At 41.6% G+C, this 20,252-nt stretch overlaps 1 protein-coding gene across 5 annotated transcripts; it reads left to right on the forward strand.

Moving 5' to 3' along the window:
- The first annotated feature begins 28 nt into the window (after positions 1–28).
- On the forward strand, positions 29–20,191 carry CANX (calnexin). Of its 5 annotated transcripts, XM_068959222.1 has the most exons (16): positions 1,888–2,143; positions 2,636–2,786; positions 7,891–8,079; positions 8,541–8,614; positions 9,157–9,215; positions 9,572–9,713; positions 11,042–11,123; positions 12,627–12,819; positions 13,901–14,090; positions 14,851–14,964; positions 15,477–15,633; positions 15,950–16,165; positions 16,593–16,712; positions 16,808–16,940; positions 17,092–17,186; positions 17,823–20,191. In XM_068959222.1, exons 3-16 carry the CDS (start codon positions 7,894–7,896, stop codon positions 17,874–17,876), a joined length of 1,815 nt encoding a protein of 604 aa, XP_068815323.1. In that variant the 5' UTR covers positions 1,888–2,143; positions 2,636–2,786; positions 7,891–7,893; the 3' UTR covers positions 17,877–20,191. The 5 variants fall into 5 exon arrangements, with proteins under 5 accessions (XP_068815322.1, XP_068815321.1, XP_068815325.1 ...); XM_068959221.1 differs by lacking the exons at positions 1,888–2,143; positions 2,636–2,786 and adding an exon at positions 29–110; XM_068959220.1 differs by lacking the exons at positions 1,888–2,143; positions 2,636–2,786 and adding an exon at positions 45–209.
- The last annotated feature ends 61 nt before the right edge of the window (positions 20,192–20,252 follow it).

The raw sequence follows: 20,252 nt of genomic DNA on the forward strand, positions 1-20,252 counted from the left end.
CGCTGCCGGGCAATGGGGGAGCCGGGGCGGGGCGCGGCGGGGGCGGGGCTGGCGCGCGGTAGATAGGCGGGCGGCGGCGGCGGCGCTGAGCCCGCAGGCACGTGACGGAGGTGAAGGCAGAGGAGGGGACGGGAGGTCCGCGGGAGAGGCCGGGGGCGCGCGGGGCTGCGGCGGTTGGCGCTGTCGGGGGGCGCGCGTGGCGCGGTGAGGTGAGTGCGAGCTCGCGCCTCGCGGGCTGCCCTCCCCTTCCCCCCCCCCCTCGCCCTTCCCGCTAGAGACGGGGCAGCTCCGTGACTGGGGGGGGGGGGGGAAGGGGAGAGCGGGCCCGCTCGCGGGGCATGCCGGGGTATTGGCGGGGTGTGGGGAAGCCGGGCCGCCCTGAGGGAGGTGGCGGGGCAGGCAGAGCCCGCCTTGGTGGGGGGAGGGGGATGCTGGGCCTAGGATGTAGTAGGCGGCGGGGGGGCCTGCGGTGGGGCCGGGGGGGGCAGCCGGGGACCCCGAGAGCCGAAGCGGGGGCGCTGGGGGAGCCCGTGCGGCTCGGGGTGGGCTCTGGGTGGCTGCAGGCCGCGGGCAGGCCTGGCTGGGAGCAGCGGGTCTTCTGGTAGCTTCTGGGCTGGGAGGCGGGTAGGGGCTGGGCAGGGCCTGTGGCACGGCCGCAGCCGGGCAGCGGTGATGTGACTCTTCGCTGCTCCCCTACCGGGGGGGGGGGGGACGACGACGTACAGAGGCATGGTTTGGAAGAGGGAGTAAGGAGGGGGGGGTGGAGATGGATGGGCTGGCATGTGGTTTGGGTTTTATCTAGCTTGTGGCGTTAATGTCGGCAATGACAAGAGGGAAATAGTCTTCAACTACCTGGAAATGCCAAAACGCTGAGGTTAAATAGGTGGCTCTGCAGCGCTGGGGGTGGGGGTCGGTATAGACCATAGTGTGTGGCATGATTCGTGCTGGGGGAGAGGAAGTAGAAGCCTCTGGAAAGGGGGAGATGAAGGTGAAGAACTAGAGGCCCAAAAAGTGGCAAAGGCATGGTAGGTGCAAAGGCGTGAGTGAGGCCAAAGGTGAACTACAGAAGAGAAGACTTTTTAACAGCAAAGACTGAAGATTTTGAGGGTTTGAAATGCATACTTTGGCTTAGCTGCTGAATATTGTTTCTGTGTTGGGTGTGTAGCGTGCATGACTGAGGTCTTAGTTCTTGTTTATCACTCAGATTGTGTACTTTCAAAAAAAAAAACCCCTCACCTTTGAATTAAAGTGAGTGTCGTCTACTGCTTTCTTGTCTGTCCTGCTTCTAAAGAATGAACTTTCATATTTGGCTTTGTGTTTGAGAACTTTCTAGGCTATAGAACGAGAGAGGCTGCAGGTGACTTGATTGTGGAGGGAACCAGCTATGTAAATAGGGGAAGTATAACAGAGTATAAGACAATACGGTAAATAAGATATGTTACTCAATCTAGACACTGCAACTGAAATGACTTCAGAGACTCCTTTCCAAAGCCTACTGTTGGTTTGGTCATGCTACATAAGTTTATCCAAAATAGTAAACAAAACTAGAAGCAACTGGAAGAACCTTTGAGTTAAATGTAGTGTTTGCCCTAAGTTTCAATATTTCTAGTTCAAAAAAAATCCAGAAAGATGAGGAGTTATGAAGGGAATGCTAATATGCTACACATCCTACATTACGAGCCGAGTACAAGATGTACATTGTTTCTTGGCATCTAATGCCTTCCTAAGAAGGGAAACCTAATGCAGAGTACTAAGAAAGCTTACCACTTCCGTTAAAGTACCCTTTTATTTGATGTGTCCCAGCACTTCCTCTAAATAAATGAATAAATCCTTTACTAAGACTACATTAAAACTTGTATTTAGTCCTTCCTTTTGCTTCATTACTAGGGGCAGAAAAATTAAAGGTGAGAAAAGGATCATGACCATACCCTGTTCTCTCTGGAATTCATTCTGTTGCAGAGCAAACGTGAATTCATTCCTAGGCATGACAGTCTGAAAAGTCTTGAGGCATCTCCAGATCTCCCCCCACCTACCATAATTCCCCTAACAGCCCATCTGTTTTATGGTCCAAAAACCTTGCAGTTCTGTCTCTGTCCTCCAAGGACTTCCAGTTCTGCATGAATGATCTGCTTGCTGACAAAGGGTACGTGGTATTTTCTCCTTTACTATGTCTGCGCTGATGTATGTTATTTTTAGAAACTGACATGTTTGAAGTGCTTATTAAAATAAGCATTGTTGCTGTCACCTTTCATAGCTAATCTCTTACCTGGTTTATGCTCCTTACAATCCAAACAGAAGGCAGTTATTTCTGTGGAGCTATCCTTCTCTGTAGCAGAAGGTTTAGGTAATCCTCTCTAGGAGGAGACTATCATAAAGTCTTATGTAGCAGTGTATCTTAACCACCCCCTCCTGAAAAAGGACCCCTCACACAGCGCTCCAGCCTCTGGCTTGTTATAAGCAAGGCAGTTTTAGTTTAGCCTTGTTTGTTCACTGAGTTGCCATGTTAAAGGCAAAACCTTCCCAACTCTGAAAATGTCTGACTGCAGAGCTAAGCGTTTAAGGGAAAATATTTGTCTTGTCTGCATCATATGAGTTGCTGCATATATGAACATAATTTTTATTATGTCCCCGCTAGAGGAGCGGACAGGTAACTTACTGGTTTCTGGAGTGGTGGAACTTGGCCACAAAATTGGTTGTTTGGCTTGGCTGGAAATCTCCCAAGTCTGCCTGAAGACAGCTGTGTCTTTGAGAAGTGAAGAAGATAGAAATGCATGTGAACTACAACAGTAAGCTGACAGTGCTCCCAAGAGCTTAGTTTCCTTTATCCATGGCTGCTTACTATCTTAGTGCCATCGCTTGTCCTGCTACAACTCTTTGTACCTTTGTATGCTGGTTTGGACTAGGAGATTGATTGAGAGTTTAAAGTCACACAGCAGGAAAAACTTGTAACTGTCCTAAAACAGGTATTAGTCCACTATGTGGCTGTGTAAACAGTTACCCTGGCACAGCTGAGTGGCCAGGTTGTGCACAGTGAAGGGTGAGGGGAACCTGGCATGCAGAAAAGAAGTGTACTTCTGCTCTTCAGTAGTTCTGACTCCAAGAAGCCAATGGACTATCAAGAAGGGTAGCCAAGCCTTTGCTCAGAAACAGTAAAAATGCTATTTAAGGAGGAAAGTGGGTATCTGCCTCTCTACCTTTCTTACGTACACAGAATTTCTTTGTCTGTCTCTAAATTTTCTTTTCCCTATAATTCTTGTCTTGCAAGATGATGCATTGCATTTGTTTTTACTAGTATGCTTCCACTCTAAAACCATATTGGAATCTAGTATTTGGAACATGAGTTTCCTAGCAAATTTTGCTCTGCAGATACTTTAGTCAAATGCAGCTGTGACTTATAACTTCATCAATTTAAGGCTGCTGAAATAGAAGCCATTGATACTCTTCCAGTTACATGGCTACGGTGCAGTTCATAGTAAGTGCTCTTGTTTTTGAAAGGTGATTCTCTTTCATCAGGCTGTTAATTTTCTTAAGAGTTAGTAAACTAGATATCCAGTGACAGTGCAAATATACAGTCTGAAATATACAGTGTTGAGGACTGGCTTGATGAACCACTCAACTAGATCAGTAACCAAGGAGATGATTAAACTGGTTTTGCAGGCTCTGTTTAACCTGACAAGGAAGTAGCCTTGTCTCAGCAGCGTGTTCTGAAAGTATGATAACAAAAGACTTAACAGGTGGGTACGTTTCATTGTCTGTCCCACCTACCATATGTTAGAGACTCATGGTAATTATTTGCTGTATGGGTAAGTGTTTTTAGTGTCATGCCAATAATTAAGAAAAATTTCAGCCTTTATGCCCTATAAAAAGTTTAAAGGGGGGGGAAAAAAAAAAACCTCTGAGGCTGCATGACTTTCTCAAAGGCCTTGAAATCCAAAGGTAATGATCCCATGAAGTGAGAGTGCTCCTCTTATTGCAAGAAGCTGGTCCTGTCCCTGAATGTCACTCCAACTTGTTCTAGTTTTTACCGTTGTAAAAAGTAAGTCTATGCAGTGCAGCTGTTTCAGGTGTCCATTTTCAGTGCGCTGGTAAATATCCCATGCGTTCCTGGAGAAAATGTTTCGGGCTTCTGACATTTAGCAGTTGGTGAATAGTGCTTAAATGTAAGTTATCCTTTTTATAGTGTGGAAGCTGGCTATGGATGAACATACAGGCATAGAGCAAATCGGTGATATGTTAGCCCTGGCAGTCTTGAACCCTTTTCCTATTTAGTGCTTTGGTAGTATATCAGAGCAGTTTGCCCTTTGATACAAGTTATGTACCAATGTCTCTAAGTGTCTGAAGGGTGTATAAAGAAGGTAGACGAAGTTTTATTCATCTTTGCCTTGCAGCAGTGTTATATGGTAGAAATGAGAGCTCCACTGGAGTAGAATGGAGACTTCAGAAGCTCTCAGCTATTATGAAAGGATTCCATTGTTAAAAGCCTTTGGCAGCTGCCTGATCAGGAATACAGTAACCTTCAGAAATATTGCGCAGTTAAACCTAGAGAATGGAAGTGCAGGCTGACTTTCAAAAATGGTTAATGTTGGCAATTGCTTGGAAATTGGACCCTTCTTCAGGGAAGAAATATCTTCATAATAGAGAAGATGGCTGTGCTTCTGAAGGTTAGATTACGTTTTAGATGACTAATTGAGCCCCTACAGTTGCTAGCAACTTAAACGTTCGGTAGAGCTTTACATTTTTAAGCCTGTCTTGTATAAAAACTGAATTTCTTTTGTCTCCCTCCCTTAAACTGTGTTTCTTCTCTCTTCTTCCCTCTCCTTTCCATCTTCTCCTATTTAGGAGTAATCTAATTTACTAGAGCATAATCATGTTTATATTGTGTCCCTAAGGATTGTGTTAACTGAAGTTGAAATTTTCTCTCGTAGCTGTACATCTGTTATGAGTAAAAGTAGTTTTTTAAACATCAAAAATCTGTGCTTGCCCTTCTGAGAACATACTGTCTTTTATTTCTTGTAATATAGCTTGTAAATTTTTTCAGATGAACAGAGTAAGAAGCTTGATGTGACAACCAGTAGTTGCTGGAGATGCTACCAGTTGGTGCTCAAGGTGTACAAGTAATAGCTCGTGTTGAGTTTGGGACTGATTTGAATATGTAGGAGGTGTCTTAAACAGCTTTCTGTAGGGATAGAAACTTGTGAAAACTGCTTGCCAGTGATTATAAAGAAGCAAGAACATGAAACTGGATTAGCGTCTCTTCATGCTCTTAGCTTTTTTTAAAAAAGCTTTCCTGGGAACTTGAACAGAGAGTAATTTTAGCTTGAAACAAGGTTCCTCAAGCCTTAAATTTAGGCAGAACAGTAACTTCTTAGATATCGACCTACAGGGTGGATATGTAGGGCTGTTCTAGGAGCCCAGCTGGAATGGAATAACTTCTGCCCTTGCTGTGTGGGTCGCTGGTAGAAATATCTGGGTTTACTAGATTGCTTTGGAGGAATGCCAGGAGCAAGCTTGCATGTAGGAAACTGGGATATTGCAATGTTGGGCCAAGAAAATAACGATAGTCAGGCCTTGTGGCTTTTCTGCTTATCCACTCAAGAAGTGCTAGCATTAAGCAAAGTCCATTTGGTGCTGACAGATGTTTCTCAAGGGCCCTAGTTGGGGTGGGACTGTAAAGTAGCTAATTGTCAAGTATGAAGTCAGTATACTGGCATGAAAGTTAGAAGGTGCAATCCAATTCTTTCACCAGAATTTACTGCTATTTGGCTAGTGGTGAGATTATTTAAGGGATTACTTGCGTGTAAAACCATGAATATCCTTTGCCCAAGCTTGGGAGAGGTTATGCAAAAAACTCCTTCCTCAGAGAAGGAGGGGAAAGCGTTGGCTTATCTTAAACCTTGGTGTCTAATCTAAGATGGATTTGCTTAAAATACTTTACTGACCTCTCTCTATTAAAAAAAAAACATATTTAAGTGAGGCTTTCTTGTAAGGTAAGACAAAATTCAACTTGTCTCTTGGAAATGTGTCCTTGTGTGGTCTATTCTGTTGTTGCTTCAGGCACCTAGGGCAAATTCAGAGTAAGGATCACTTTTCCAAATGAAGTTTCAGGCTCTTGCCTTCTATACTGTTGCATGCTGGTGGGCACAAGCTTGTTCAGAGTGCATGGTGTCTGTGCAGAAGGAACTTGCATGTCCAAGGGCTGGGAAGTGCTTGACAGCTTTCATTCTTTTGTACTGGGTTCCCACATTTGTAATAGGATCTGTGGATGTGTGAGGTCTGTAACTGTTTTCAGTCCTGGCTGTACACTGCATTAAAACAACAAACAGGCTCTGCTCATATGTAGCAACACTTAAAAGTTTTTATCAGCTGTTTATGCTGTGAGCGGTGTCCTTTCGGCTCAGAGTGGTTTTGGTGCAGTTGCCTGAACTGGAGAGGGTTGTAAGCATTTATTTAGACCATAATCCTCGAGGCCATCATCACTATTGTTAGAAGACTGGCTGCAATTGCATGTTGCTGTAGTGATAAACTGGGCATGACTTCAACACAAGTCTTTAAAATACGATCTTGTTGTAATTAGAAAACATCCTTTCTGCCACTAGAAGTAATTTAAAGAATAATCTAAGAGCAGGAGGTCTGGTATGCAACAGTTTGGGTGTATTGGATAGGGCTGATAAGAATTTGCAGTCTTAAAAGCGTTTAGTTGCCTAAACAGACTTCAGGAAGCTGAAAATTTATTTCCTAGCGTGACTGTAGGCCCCTGTGGGCCATGTCTGAGTTACGCTTGTAAGCCAGAGTAGGGAAGATGTTCACTTTTAAACTCAGTTTACTTATGCATGTGCATATCCTCAGTTGCATCTCTGATTTTTGGAAGAAAACTTGGGAATGTAATTTAAAGGAACAAAGGCGAACAAGGCATAGGTTACTTGTGCAGGGAAGGCTGTCACAGCCTGGTGGGAGTGCTGGCAGCTGTATCTGCTTACAGGTGCAATAATCTCCGTGGCAAGAAAGTCAAGTCACAGTTGAAACTGCTTTTATTTACAAAGATCTTCAGAGCTACAGCTTGATAAAGTCCACTGTATTTGAGGTGTGGTAATGCACTAGGCACCTTGTCGCACTTAAACTGGTCTACACTCTGATCCTGTAGAGCCTATGTTATTGATTTTCTGCCTCTCAGTCTCCAAATTAAAGGCATGACCAAAAAAATCTAAGTAACTGTCTGCTGAGCAGCCAGAAGTTGTCTCCTGGGTCTGCTTCAGTATCTGTTTAGACATCTGGTAGTACCGAAGATTATTGCTGTAATTTCAGAATAAACCATGGTGAATGAAAACACTGGTGTCTCACAGCTGAAAGAAGGAAGAAAAATATCGGACAGGGCGTAGAGGAATGATTGCTTCATAATGCTTGAAGGACCTTACTAACTATATGTAAATTCCTGAACTGAATGGAAATGTCAGCTCCTATGTGACACTTCAAGTTCTTTCTAAGCAAGAAATGGGTTTTCTGTTTAGTCTGCTGCAAGTGTATGGATTGTATTGTGTACATGTGTGCCTACTGTTCTGCTCATGGACCGTGGCAGTTTAAAAGCAGCAAAATTCTGACACTTCTGTAGCATGATCTGCAGAACTTGTGCACATGCTCTTCCAGTCCTTTAAAATCTGTTCTGTATTAAATTCTTCAGCTTTACATTATATTCTTCTCCAAGAGGTTTTTAGAGCCATCGCAACCGGTCAGACATCTCTTCAATTCTCTTACTGTAAATTTGGGCCTTTCTTCCCATAGTGGGACTAGGCAGTTCACCTGTTGTATAGGGTGCTTGTTTATATGCAGAGAAGCAGCGCCTTGCTTTGCATAAGCACTGGTTTGACCCCTTTTTCCCCTGTGTCTTATATTCAGATCATGGAGCTGAAATGGCTACTGTATGTGACGCTGCTAGCTCTTGGAACTCTTGCTGTCCGGGCACATGATATGGAAGATGACAATGATGGTGATGATGTAGTTGATATTGAGGATGACTTGGATGATGGCATTGAGGAGGCAGAAGAGTCAAAGTCTGAAACTAGCGCTCCTCCTCCAACTCCAAAGGTTTGACACGAAAGCTCTCTTAAAAATTGAGTTACAGTTTGTGTGGTGAACAAAGATATCTCTAAACAGACTCACATTATCTACATCTAATGTGTTGTAGTTTTAATAAAAACCTTATCTAGGAGTAAGGTTTGAGATTAAGTTTAGCTGCATCTTTCCTGTTCTCTTCTGTCCCCCATCTTCCTGAAGCCTTAGATCTGTGCTTGAAATTTTTGATGCGATTATCAGGAGTTAATGCTAATGTTTCCAGCTAGATATATCCCTCAGTTTTAGCTGCAGACAAGAACACAGTGGCTTGGCACGAGCAGCAGTGTGTACATAATTTTTGTGTTTATGCTGCCGGTGTTCCAGGTAAACCCTCTCTTGGTGTAGAGGGGGAAATGAGTTGCATATGCATTCATTTATTTGGGGAAAGAAAATATTCCTCTAAAGGTGCATTAAATACCTCTTTTTTCCAATAGGTTACCTACAGGGCCCCTGTCCCAACAGGTGAAGTTTATTTTGCCGAAACCTTTGATAAAGGAACTCTGGATGGGTAAGTGTAATCTGAAGGATGCTTCAATGCAAGGAATGGGCTCTTTCTAGAGCCTGTGCTCTTCAAAACTGAATCAAAGGGCAACGGTTGGTAGGGAGGATTGGAGCAGTGGCTACAGGATGCTGGCTGTTAAAGTGCTGAGCTGAACTAGTATATCCTTAGGTGCTAGTAACAAAGGGGAGATGTGCCATGCATGTATAAAGTTTTAATCCCTCTCATCTGACGTTTTGTATCTTCAGGTAACAAGTTAGGATAGAGAAGTAATAGAGATTTGCTTAGTGAGAACTTGTACAAGAGCAAGACATTCAGGCAATGATCCTGTTTCACGTGGGTGAGGGAGAGATGGCAAATGCGAAGAATTACCTAGGCTCAAGGGACAGAACTCCTCAGGAGATCTAGACCCTGGGACCTAGTCACAGGACGTCTGTTCTAAGGGCTGTCTTGTCTTAAGAGTCAGTGGGAAGGTAAAAGGGAAAGGTAGGCTATTTTTGGAGGGGGTGGGGAGATCTGCTGTCTCTGACCATTGGATGTCTTGCTTCTAGATGGATCCTTTCCAAAGCCAAAAAAGATGATACAGATGATGAGATTGCCAAATATGATGGTGAGTGCTACCCAGGTGTTGTCTAAAAGGTAGCTGCTTCTGATGTCTTTTGCCATTTCTAAAGAGGTGTGCAAGTCTTTATTTTCTCTTTTTAAGATGAGATAATATTTCCTGTATAAAGAAAATAAGGGAAGTATTTATATACTTGGCTAATAATGTAAAGCATAGCCCTGATTTAGACAATCCACTTAAAGGTTTTAAAGGAGTTTTTTGTGAAGATGTTATGCTAATAACTTTAGAAAGCACCCTACGGAGCGTGATTGCAGAACGCTGACTTTGTTATTTAAAGTTAGGCTAGACAAAGCCTGTCTTGAACAAATTCTGATAATGCTTGTTTTTTCGCTCCCCCTTCCCAGGTAAATGGGAAGTCCAAGATATGAAGGACACTAAGCTTCCAGGAGACAAAGGGCTTGTACTGGTAACCCGAGCCAAACATCATGCAATTTCATCCAAACTTTCAAAGCCCTTTGTATTTGATACCAAACCCCTTATTGTACAGTAAGTAAAAGATGATTTTCAGTGTTCTGTTATTTCAAGGGTGGTGATGTGATAGCAGGCTGAGGTTTTTATTCAAAAACTGAGCTTTCTTTGCCCGGGGGTCTAGATGACACAAGGTATTGTTACCTATTGTTATACCATTTGAGTAACATTAAGTGGCAACCCGAATTTCTAAAGCAGGACTCAGTGTCCAGTTATGAACAGTATGGCTCCCTCTGAAGGAAGAGCAGCGCTGTGGAGCCTGAAAAGGAAAGTAGTCTCTGAAAACTGCTCTGGGTCGCCTGTCTCTAGATTTAAATTCACTTGGTTTCCTGTAATAACAAGGTCAGGCAACTGACTTTTGTATTGTTAATTGTCAAAGTCCTTGTCCTTTTGGACAAGAGGTGGTCCATCCATGAGTCAGTGTACGTATTTAGTAAACTATCCCCTCTTTCCAAGGTGGAACGGGCAGAGTGGCAAAGATGCACTTGTTTCCTCCTTCCTTTGTTCTCATCTGTCATGGAAGATGAATGGCTTGTCTGGATTTGTTGGTCTATAACTGATGTAGGAAAAACCTACTTGCATGTATCTTAGACTAGCAAGGAGAAAAAAAAAACTTTCAGTGAAAACAGCTGAATTTTGGGGTGTGACCCACTTTACCAGAAAAAAGAAAAGAAAAGCTAATTAATATTTGTACAACATTATGAATTGGTCACTTTGCTTTGCGTGACCATTTAGTTTTGGCTTAAGACGAGGCTAAAAATAAACTCAAGTGGTCACCCAGTTCAGCTGCTGGCATTGAAAGAGGATCAAGCATACTTAGCCTGTTCCTGACAGACATGTCTTGCCTTTTTCAGACTCTTTGGTATCTCTAAATATCCTGTTGTATGCTTAAAATCCTGAGGGGCTTTTCCTAGGATCCAGCTTTTCTGGTTTGGGTGATCTTGCAAATAGACTTGTCTGTCTCTATCTGCCCTAGTGGTTATGGAAAAAATAATTGGCTTGCCTTAAACTCTGTTGCAGCCTCTCACGTACCGAACAGCTTTTTTTCGTCCTCTTTCTCTGCTTCTAAATTGTAACCACCTAGACCAGCACTCAATTCCTTTAATCTTTCCTCTCAGATTAAGTCTTCTAAATCTTTGATTCCTCTTGTTTCTCAGGCCCCTGTGAATATCTGTTTTGTCCGGAGTGTGGTTTGTGTTTTTATAATGTTCACTGGACTCCTGATTTAAAGCAAATGGCAACAGAACAATATTCTGAATCTATACTTGAAAACTCTCATCTTGTATTGTAGAAGTGACTTTTTTCCTCGTGTGTAACACGTCCTCCATGTCTCTATCTAAAACTAGGTATGAAGTAAACTTCCAAAACGGGATAGAGTGTGGTGGGGCCTATGTGAAATTGCTTTCGAAAACCTCTGAATTGAACTTGGTGAGTGGTGCTGCTACTTTGAGTATTATGCCATGAAAGAAAGCTTTTCCCTTTTGCGTCTTACTAAAGAAACCTCTTCAGTAAAGGCACTGGTGCATATTTGGGGCCTGATCGCTGATGTACTTTGCCCTCAGTCTTTTCCCACTGTGTTTGTTCTGGAGGGGATGAACACCAAAAGTCTTTTGTCCTCTTGCGTGAGACCTGAGTTTCCAAGTAGCTAAGCAGTTCTACCCCTTCTTTGCTGAAGCTTGCACCACTTCTTTGGTCCTAGAATTTCTCCTAAAGGAAATCAGAAGTGGTATCTTACGAAAGTAGCCAGTGTAGGTGGAGACACCTGCACAGGAAGCAGCTACGCAGGAGGAAAATTCCATATATTATCTTATAAAACAAACTAATGCCAATAACTAAATATTCTTGCATTTATTGCCTTGTCATTGATATCTGAGGTCAGTTGTGAGGTATTAGGTGTGGTTTAAAAAGAAATAACCGGTTCTATTACAGGTTAGACTAGATGATGCTCAAAGTTGCCCATAGAAGCTGTATATAACCATGTGCTTTGTAAATGGCCCTTGAATGCAGTCCTTCTGCAGTGTCTTAAAAATACAGTTAATGGGAGAAACCTTACTGAGTTCCTGAAAGATCACAGATAGCTTGCCCCTCAATCGTATATCAGCCCCAAGTGTTTTAGTTTATTCAGGCAGAGCTTAACTGCGTGGTGACCTTGTGTAGGCTTGTATAGCCCATGGGTTTTCTTTAGCCATCTTCCTAGACCTTCTCTAGAGGACCTTTCATGACTTGTTACCATCCTTCTCCTTTCCCTCTGCTATCTCATTAGAGTTTTATTACCAAAGTGGTTGCCAAATTCAGCAAAATTGTATTACATAGGACACCCAAAAGACTATTGGCTGTCTAACCAGTTTTATGTACATTGAATATCAAAATAACATTCGCGAGAACAAATAGACTTGCTTGCAGTGTTCAAAGGTGACATTATTATCCCCAGTTAACTCTTAAATTGAGACTGGCTTATAACTGTAAACCAAATACATACCAGTTCTCTTCTAATGCTGCATATCCCTTTATGTGAAAGAAAATCATTGAATAACTAGTTGCTCATTGCCAGTATCTTAATAGTTCTGTACTGATGATTTTTAATCTTTTTTGTAATGTGGAGATGCACTTAAATTATGGTTATTCCTAATTAACAGTATATGCATCTGGTTGATAACTCCTGGACAGCCATTAATTTCAATCTGGAAAATGGAGACTATAGCTGCAAAATCAAGCTTTATAATTCTGGCATTAGAGTGTGTGTGCGTGTCTTTTTTTGTTGTTGTTGTTAAAGGCTTGTAGCTGTGATACAAGTTTTAGTGTGGGTACTTTGATGGCTTTTATTACAAGTTGTATAATAATATCTAATGAATTTGAGGTTCCCATAGTGGGCAATGGCTTAAGTTGAAGTTATTTTAAAGTAACAGAATTAAGTTTTGCATTGTTTTAAAGGATCAATTCCATGACAAAACTCCATATACTATCATGTTTGGCCCTGATAAATGTGGAGAGGACTATAAATTGCACTTCATCTTCCGGCACAAGAACCCGAAGACTGGTAAATATGAGGAGAAGCATGCAAAGCGTCCTGATGCGGACCTGAAGACCTACTTTACTGATAAGAAGACCCACCTTTACACACTGGGTACGGTGACTATTAACTATGCTTGTTTACAACCACTTCTATCTTTCTGGAACCAAAAATATGTGAAATAAACCAAATGAGCCACCACATATGCTTATCAACATCTTATACAACTCAAAACCACTTTAAAGCTCTTGATGCAAAAACTAGTCTTACTGCACAAAGGCATACTTCTTCCTTACAAGAAATCTTGAATCCTGTAAGAAAAATCAGGAGACCTTGAACTTGATATCATGAGCAGTCATGACTAAGTTGATGCTCGGAGTATGTCCAAAATCATTAGCAACATGGGTAGAATACTTGAATGTTGCATCCTAATAATTTGGGGTATGCTAGGCTTTAGACTTGGAAATGGCAGTAGTGATTCAATCTCCCAGGAGACTTCCATTCTTTGGAAACAACGGCCTCAGGGCTTAATTTTTAAAGTCTGCTTTGTGTAGTTGCTATTTTTAGCTGGTTAGTTCTGTACTTAGACTTGGGTAGCTTAATCTCAGGTGGAGAGGAGGCTGTACCACTGTACCAGGCGAAATTAGTGGTTCTAGAAGTATAATGTCTGGTGTACTGTATTAGCTATGATTGAAATCTTTCAGAGAGTATTTAGAAAGCTCTCTGTAGCTGATCTTACTACAGAGACGGCGATGGATAAAGGCGTGAGAAAGATTTAAATCTTTTATGTCAGTGGTAGGATTATGAATGCATACAGGGGACTTATTCCTGAGGAGAATGTGAGTAAATACTGTTCTTAATATTAAAGCAATACTTACAGTGTCACAGTCAACTTGTCAAATTGCTGGGGTAATTAATAAATCGCTCTGCAAGTAAGTCTGCTGAAAGCAGAGGAAAAAGTAGGACTCCTGCAACAGATCCTTTCTCTTCCAAGATGAGATGTGGTGTGTATAATCCCTATTCCTACTTGGACATAGGGAGAAAGGTTCTTAACAATTTTCAAGAACAGTTGCTGGGTAGATGGTGGCTTAGATTGCTGAAGTTTGTACAGTGGGGATGAGTGGTACTTTATGAAATATCATGTGTGTATCTGTCTATATGTATGCAGAGGCTACATTGACTTTTTTCCTTCTAGTCTTGAATCCTGATAATAGTTTTGAAATACTGGTTGATCAAACGGTTGTCAACAGTGGGAATTTGTTAAATGACATGTCTCCCCCTGTGAATCCACCTCGAGAGATTGAGGACCCAAATGACCAGAAGCCTGAGGACTGGGATGAGAGACCAAAAATTCCAGACCCAGATGCTGTTAAACCAGATGACTGGTAAGCTGTTGGAGATGTGGAACTCAGGGAGGCCTTAGCCTCATAACTTGGTTCTGATCAAAAAGTCCTTTTCAGGTGACTTGTGGAAGGTACTGAGCCTCACCCTTGTAATCAAAACTCAGCCAGTTTAGGCATATGAACCATTGTCTTGGTAGATGAAAGCAGACAGGATCCCTGCTCTGTGGGAAATACTGCTTAGTGCTGCTGCTGTTGTGTGCTGCAGACGAGAGAGATTTTACAGAAATAGCTGAGCTAGCTGATACTTTCATCCTTGACTAGCTCAAAAGATAAGTTGCTGAAAATATTACTTTACGATGCTGGTAGCTTGTGTAATTGGTTACAAATGACTGAAATATTTGACATCCTAAATCAGAAACTGATACTGGTTTGCTGTCTTTGAATCTGTGCTCAATGAACCATGGACTTGATTAAGTTCAGATACATGTTTGCAGTGACCACTAAGATCACTGACAAGACTTGTTGTAATATGCCTTTTCTAGGTTAGCTTTAAAAAGTAAGTTAAGCAGCATGATCTTTAGAATTAGAGACATGAGCGTGCCATGAGCGTGCAAGTCTGTGTAACATAGGTAGCAAGGCAACTCCATTCTTAAATCATGGTGTTGCACTTAAACTTTTAAAGCGGAGCTGGCTGATAGCGTAGATCAGTTGGCTTGTTCAGAGTGCATAGAATCATGTATTTGGGTTAAGAACTTCTTTGTGTGTGTGTGTGTGTGTTAATACATAATATTCTATCTTCAAGGGATGAAGATGCTCCTGCAAAGATTTCTGATGAAAATGCTGTGAAACCAGAGGGTTGGTTGGATGATGAGCCAGAATATGTAGCGGACCCAGATGCTGAGAAACCAGAGGATTGGTATGTTGACTGTGTTTTGTAAATGGGAGCAAATACTTCATGGCTTATGCACTGGATTTTACAGCTATAAAAAAAAAAAAAAAGCTTGTCTGTTGTAGCTCCCTAGCATTGTTACTTATTCAGGCTACGCTGCTTCAAAAGTAGAATACAGAGTTGGTGTAAGTAATTTTGCATTCTTACTTTCTCCTGTGTGCATTCAACGATTCTTTTGACGATTGTAAGCTGAATGGGACGGGGAGAGTCGTTTTGCTGTTGTACGGTGCTTGGAAGATGGGGGCTGTGTTCAATGACCAGCTTTTTTGGGCTTCTATATTGACAAGCTGCTTCTTGAAATACTTGTTTCCTCTGCAGTGTCCTTAACTGCAGGCCTGTGCTAAACTGAGTTTCACTATCTCCGTTTTACTGTAGGAATGTGATTTTTTTTTTTTTTTCCCCGGAGGTCAGATGAGGTATAAGTTTTCATCTGTATAAAGACAAGGGACAGACTTCAAAACTGAATTCTTTCTTTTCAGGGATGAGGATATGGATGGTGAATGGGAGGCACCTCAAATCGCAAATCCTAAATGCGAGTCAGCCCCTGGCTGTGGTACCTGGCAGCGACCTATGATTGACAATCCAAACTACAAAGGCAAATGGAAGCCTCCTATGATTGATAATGTGAATTATCAGGTTGGTTTTTCCTGACTGTGTAAATTGTTGGCCAATGCAACGTTTCTCTTCCAAAAAGCAGTATAATTTCAACAGGTGTAATTAAGAATATAAGGGGAAGTACAATGGACAGATTCAAACTGCTTTCTTACTTGGCTTCTCATTTTTGTAGCACAAGTAAACTGATTCACAAGATGCAGAGATTTGCACCCATAAACATGGCATTTGTGGGTGCCTGTGCAATGAGTTAGTCTTTCTGTTGATTCAAAATAGGATGAAAGCTAAAATGCAAACTGTATGATAGCAGGTAGGGTTGACTGGTCTGTGTCCTTCCTAGGGTATATGGAAACCAAGGAAGATCCCAAATCCAGATTTCTTTGAAGATTTGGAACCTTTCAAGATGACTCCCTTCAGTGCTGTGGGACTTGAGCTATGGTCAATGACTTCTGACATCTTTTTTGACAACTTTATTATCTGTACTGAAAGAGCTGTGGCTGATGATTGGGCTAGTGATGGATGGGGACTGAAAAAGGCAGCTGATGGTGCTGCTGAGGTGAGAAACAAAGGCTTAGTTGTGTGCTTCTGACTTGAACAGTAGGTGCATCGCTGCTTTCTTCTCCCACGGTCTCTAATACATGGGTATATGTAGCAAGGCTAGAGATTATGGTAATTACTCCCTATTGGAACCTCAATTAGTTGTAATATGGTACTAGTTGATAAAAATGGCAGTGAGTTCTCACTACTCTCTCATGAGGTTTTGCTCGCACCAGTTTTGCTGCTGACTTAAGCCATTATTCTAGCTTTCAGTTTATAAACTATGGGAAAATATTTGTGTAGGTGAGCTTTAAGTTTTGAGGTATGAAATAAAACTGTGTTCGGAGTTGCGTAAAGCCTATTTGAAATCACTGTAGCAGTCTAAAAACTGAATTGCTACAACTTGCTGTATGGGATGAACTTTGACAATTCACTTTCTTCCATAGCCTGGCATTGTGGGCCAGATGATGGCAGCCGCTGAAGAGCGTCCCTGGCTTTGGGTAGTTTACGTCCTCACTGTGGCTTTGCCGGTATTCCTTGTTGTCCTTTTCTGCTGCTCTGGGAAGGTATGCATTTCCTCTGATAGTAGGAACAGAATACTTAAAAGCTATTCAGGGTGACGTGTCTTAACTTCACAAATAACTGCCTGTTTGTTTTTTAGAAGCAGCCCAGTGCTGCGGAATACAAAAAGACAGATGCTCCTCAACCTGATGTGATGAATGAGGAGAAGGAGGAAGAAAAAGACAAAGGGGACAAAGAAGATGAGGAAGAAGAAACAAATGAGGAAAAGCTAGGTAGGCAAACAAGATAATCTTTAAAACAGTTTGCGTTTTCTATCCGAGAGAATAAACCAACAGTAGTGACAGATACCGAATCAAGCCAGTGGTGAACTGAAGCTAAGTCTTAATGAAGAGAATGAATGAGATTTTTCTTGGTTTCTTTTAGAAGAGAAGCAGAAAAGTGATGCTGATATAGGAAGTGCTAGTCAAGAGGAGGAGGAAGAAGAGGAGGAAGAAGAAGACAAGAAACAAGCATCAGAGGTAAAAACATTTAATCTTTGAAGCAAGGCTTCTGGATTTTTTTTAAGTCAGTGCAGAACAAGCCTTACTGAAGTGTTAACCCGGCTCATGTGATGCAGTTTCCACTGGCATGTGACACCCCCTCCTCAAGTCAGAACTTCAAAGAATTTAATTATGTTGCGGAGTTGGAATCTCTTTGGCCACCTTAAGCATAGCAGGAAACCCTGCTAAGGCACTGCCCTAGACTCTGCATTGTAAGAGGAGTGGGATTGTGTGGTACAGACCTTCTTCTTCCAGAGGTGGAAGGCTTATTCAGCTTTGTATGCAGTCAGGATATGACCTTTTAAGTGTTCCACGCTGACGTAATGGCTAACTTAAAAAGGGTTGGAATGCTTCTTATCTGAAACTTAAGGTATTCTCACAGCAGCAGATGCTATTAAACACCATTTGCGAATAATGGACATCCACTGTGAAAAGCAGAGGATTCATCTGTTGGCATGTATGGAAAGGAGGGGGTAATAACAGCAGTAGGTTCTTTCAGGAGTTACTTTCATTTCTGCATTAGAATTTAAGTTGTTTGTAGATTCCCCCCATCTCTTTTTAAGAGTACTCTTGGATTAGATTTCCTTGCTGCTGACACAAATTACTTTCTTGCAGGAGGAGGAGACTGTGAATAGATCACCCAGAAACAGAAAGCCAAGGAAAGATTGAAAGAAAAAAAAATCATAAGAACTTGATCTGTAATTTTTTTTTTCCAAACTTGGTTCTGGGAGAGGACCTTGGACACCTTACATTGAAACTTGGACAAACCTCAAGATCTCACCATGCACAGGTTCTGGTTACGCTATCCAATGTAATGGAGTGTCTAGCAGTAAAATCTTGCAATCATCTGTTTTAAAAGAACATCATTCCTGTAGAAAGAATACATTTAATGTAATGGGCTGTGGATTTTGGAATGTAACATAACTAACCTTTTCATTTTGGTTTTAAATACTTTTTTTGTTTTTAAGTAGATTGGTAGAATTTTGCCAGTCTCAAACCATGGCTTAATTTAATATATTAAACTAGTGAAAAATAATGATGAAAATCTTGAAAAATGCTAGATGTTAAAAGTGCAGTTTTATAACTAGTTTTTTTTACAAACATGTAAATTCCTAAATGCACCAGTGTCTTTATATCCCTTAAAGTTTGATAATTATGGTTAAAGAAAAGTTGTCAATATACCTGACAACCCCTTTTCCCCTCAAAGGAAAAAAACTGGGAGCAGGGTGGGATGCGTGAGGGAAAACTAGCAGGTAAAGTTTGTAATCAACTCTGTTCTTGGGGGGGAGGGGGGGGAAAAAGAAGGGGTGGAAGGAAGGAGTTAGACAGTCTTAGGGACTATGAGCATTGTCCTGGTTAAAGCCCACTTAAGTGTTGACGAATGATCTAGGATTTGGAATAGGGGAATAGGTCATCTTAATGTGGCGTGTAATCCTGCAGAAATTGGATTTTGTTAGTCCTTGAACTCTTCCCATAAAGCTGAAGGGTTATTGGGGGTATTTAGACTATTTTTCCTTTTCCCCTCTGTTCAGCCACTGCTCTCCTTTCTTTGTGACTGTGCAGCTTTTTCCGAGTGCAGCTTTGCCTCAATTGCTGAGAAGTATGTCATGTTCAGCTCCTTGTTAGACTTTCCATAGCTAGGCCTACTCCTTTCCAGGGTCCGAACACTGGATAGGACAGTGTCCCATATCCTCTCACTGCTATCACTGTGTGTCTGCTCCTGTAGAAACAGGAGAGGTGGTCAGGTAGGCAAGTTGAACTGAATTTCTAAGAAAAATCAAACACAAACAAGATGTCAGTATTTGTAGGTGGGGAAGGAGCATGTGGAATATCTTACCTGGTATGTGAAACTGTTTGAGTCTTTTTATCTGCTATTCATGTAACAAACGCATCCTAAATTATATTGTGAATGTTAGGGAGTTCCAATTCCAGCTGAATAAATTTTTAAGTGTTGAGTCTACAATATTATACTGTTTCAAACACTTTTTTTGTGGAATGCAGGTGATCACTACAAGAGCATACCTCTGAGGGTGGAATCTGTGTAGCTTCATTACACTGTACCAAATATGCTGGAGTTTGGATGTCCATATAGAAAGCTTTTTTTGCCTTTGTTTAGAGTGAATTAAATGTCCTAAAATTACTCTTCTTGCACTGAATATAAACACTCCAGTGTTGTTTGGGCTAGGTCATAGGTATTGTGTGGGGAATAACTCCCGGGGGTGGGGGAGGAAAGTGTTCTGATTACCTTGCAGACTAACCAGTTACTAAAAGATTTGTTTTTTGGGTTTTTTTTTTTGTGAAACACCTTTTGCTGCCTGTCCTCATGTTGTATCCTTTACTTGTTGTGTTGGAAATACTAGACACCACAAATGCATAACAGGATTTCTTGCTCTTTCTGCAGTGTGCAAATAAACTATTGTAAGCAAGATACTGGAAGTAATTTCAGACTTCTGTTGGGAGCTATTGCATGTTTAGAATGCCTTTTGCCTGTTGAACACCTGGTAAATACTGCTCCTTTTTGCCAAAATAGCTTATACTCTGACATGGAAGATGTCATAGCTTAAGCATTGCTACTAGCTTGTTCTCAGGACTGTATTTTTATCAAGGAGCAGCTGCTATTTATGACTCTCAGTCCTTGGAGATGGAGTATATGTGAATGGTTTCAAGTCAGCTAACAATTCTGAGCACAACATAAATCTGTTAATCTAATCAGTGTTTTTTATCTTAATATGCAAATTGCCTTAAATTCCTGGACAGTTCTTGTGCGTACATGTTCCTTTCAAAGCATCAAAAATGAACTTAAGATCTGCTCTCAGCTTTTTGAGTAGTATTATAGTAAAGCTAACTATGTACACCTACGTTTGCTTGTGCTAGATTTTCTGAAAAGGTCTCCTGTCTGCATGTTATGCATTTTTTGATACCTTAGTGTATGCTTCTTGAGTAATCACTACAATAAATGAAGACTTTCCAAAGTGGATAGACAACTTAAAGGTTACTTTTTATCCTGCATTCTCACTTGGGTGGCTCAATTTAACATTAGAATCG

The sequence above is a fragment of the Struthio camelus genome, chromosome 13 (assembly GCF_040807025.1).
Source record: "Struthio camelus isolate bStrCam1 chromosome 13, bStrCam1.hap1, whole genome shotgun sequence".
Classification (NCBI taxonomy): domain Eukaryota; kingdom Metazoa; phylum Chordata; class Aves; order Struthioniformes; family Struthionidae; genus Struthio; species Struthio camelus.

Coding starts and splice junctions, on each gene's coding strand:
- CANX (XM_068959221.1), top strand. CDS start 7,894: ATGGAGCTGAAATGGCTACTGTATGTGACGCTGCTAGCTCTTGGAACT. Junction 9,216..9,571: donor TGAGATTGCCAAATATGATG/GTGAGTGCTACC, acceptor CCCCCTTCCCAG/GTAAATGGGAAGTCCAAGAT. Junction 17,187..17,822: donor ACAAGAAACAAGCATCAGAG/GTAAAAACATTT, acceptor ACTTTCTTGCAG/GAGGAGGAGACTGTGAATAG.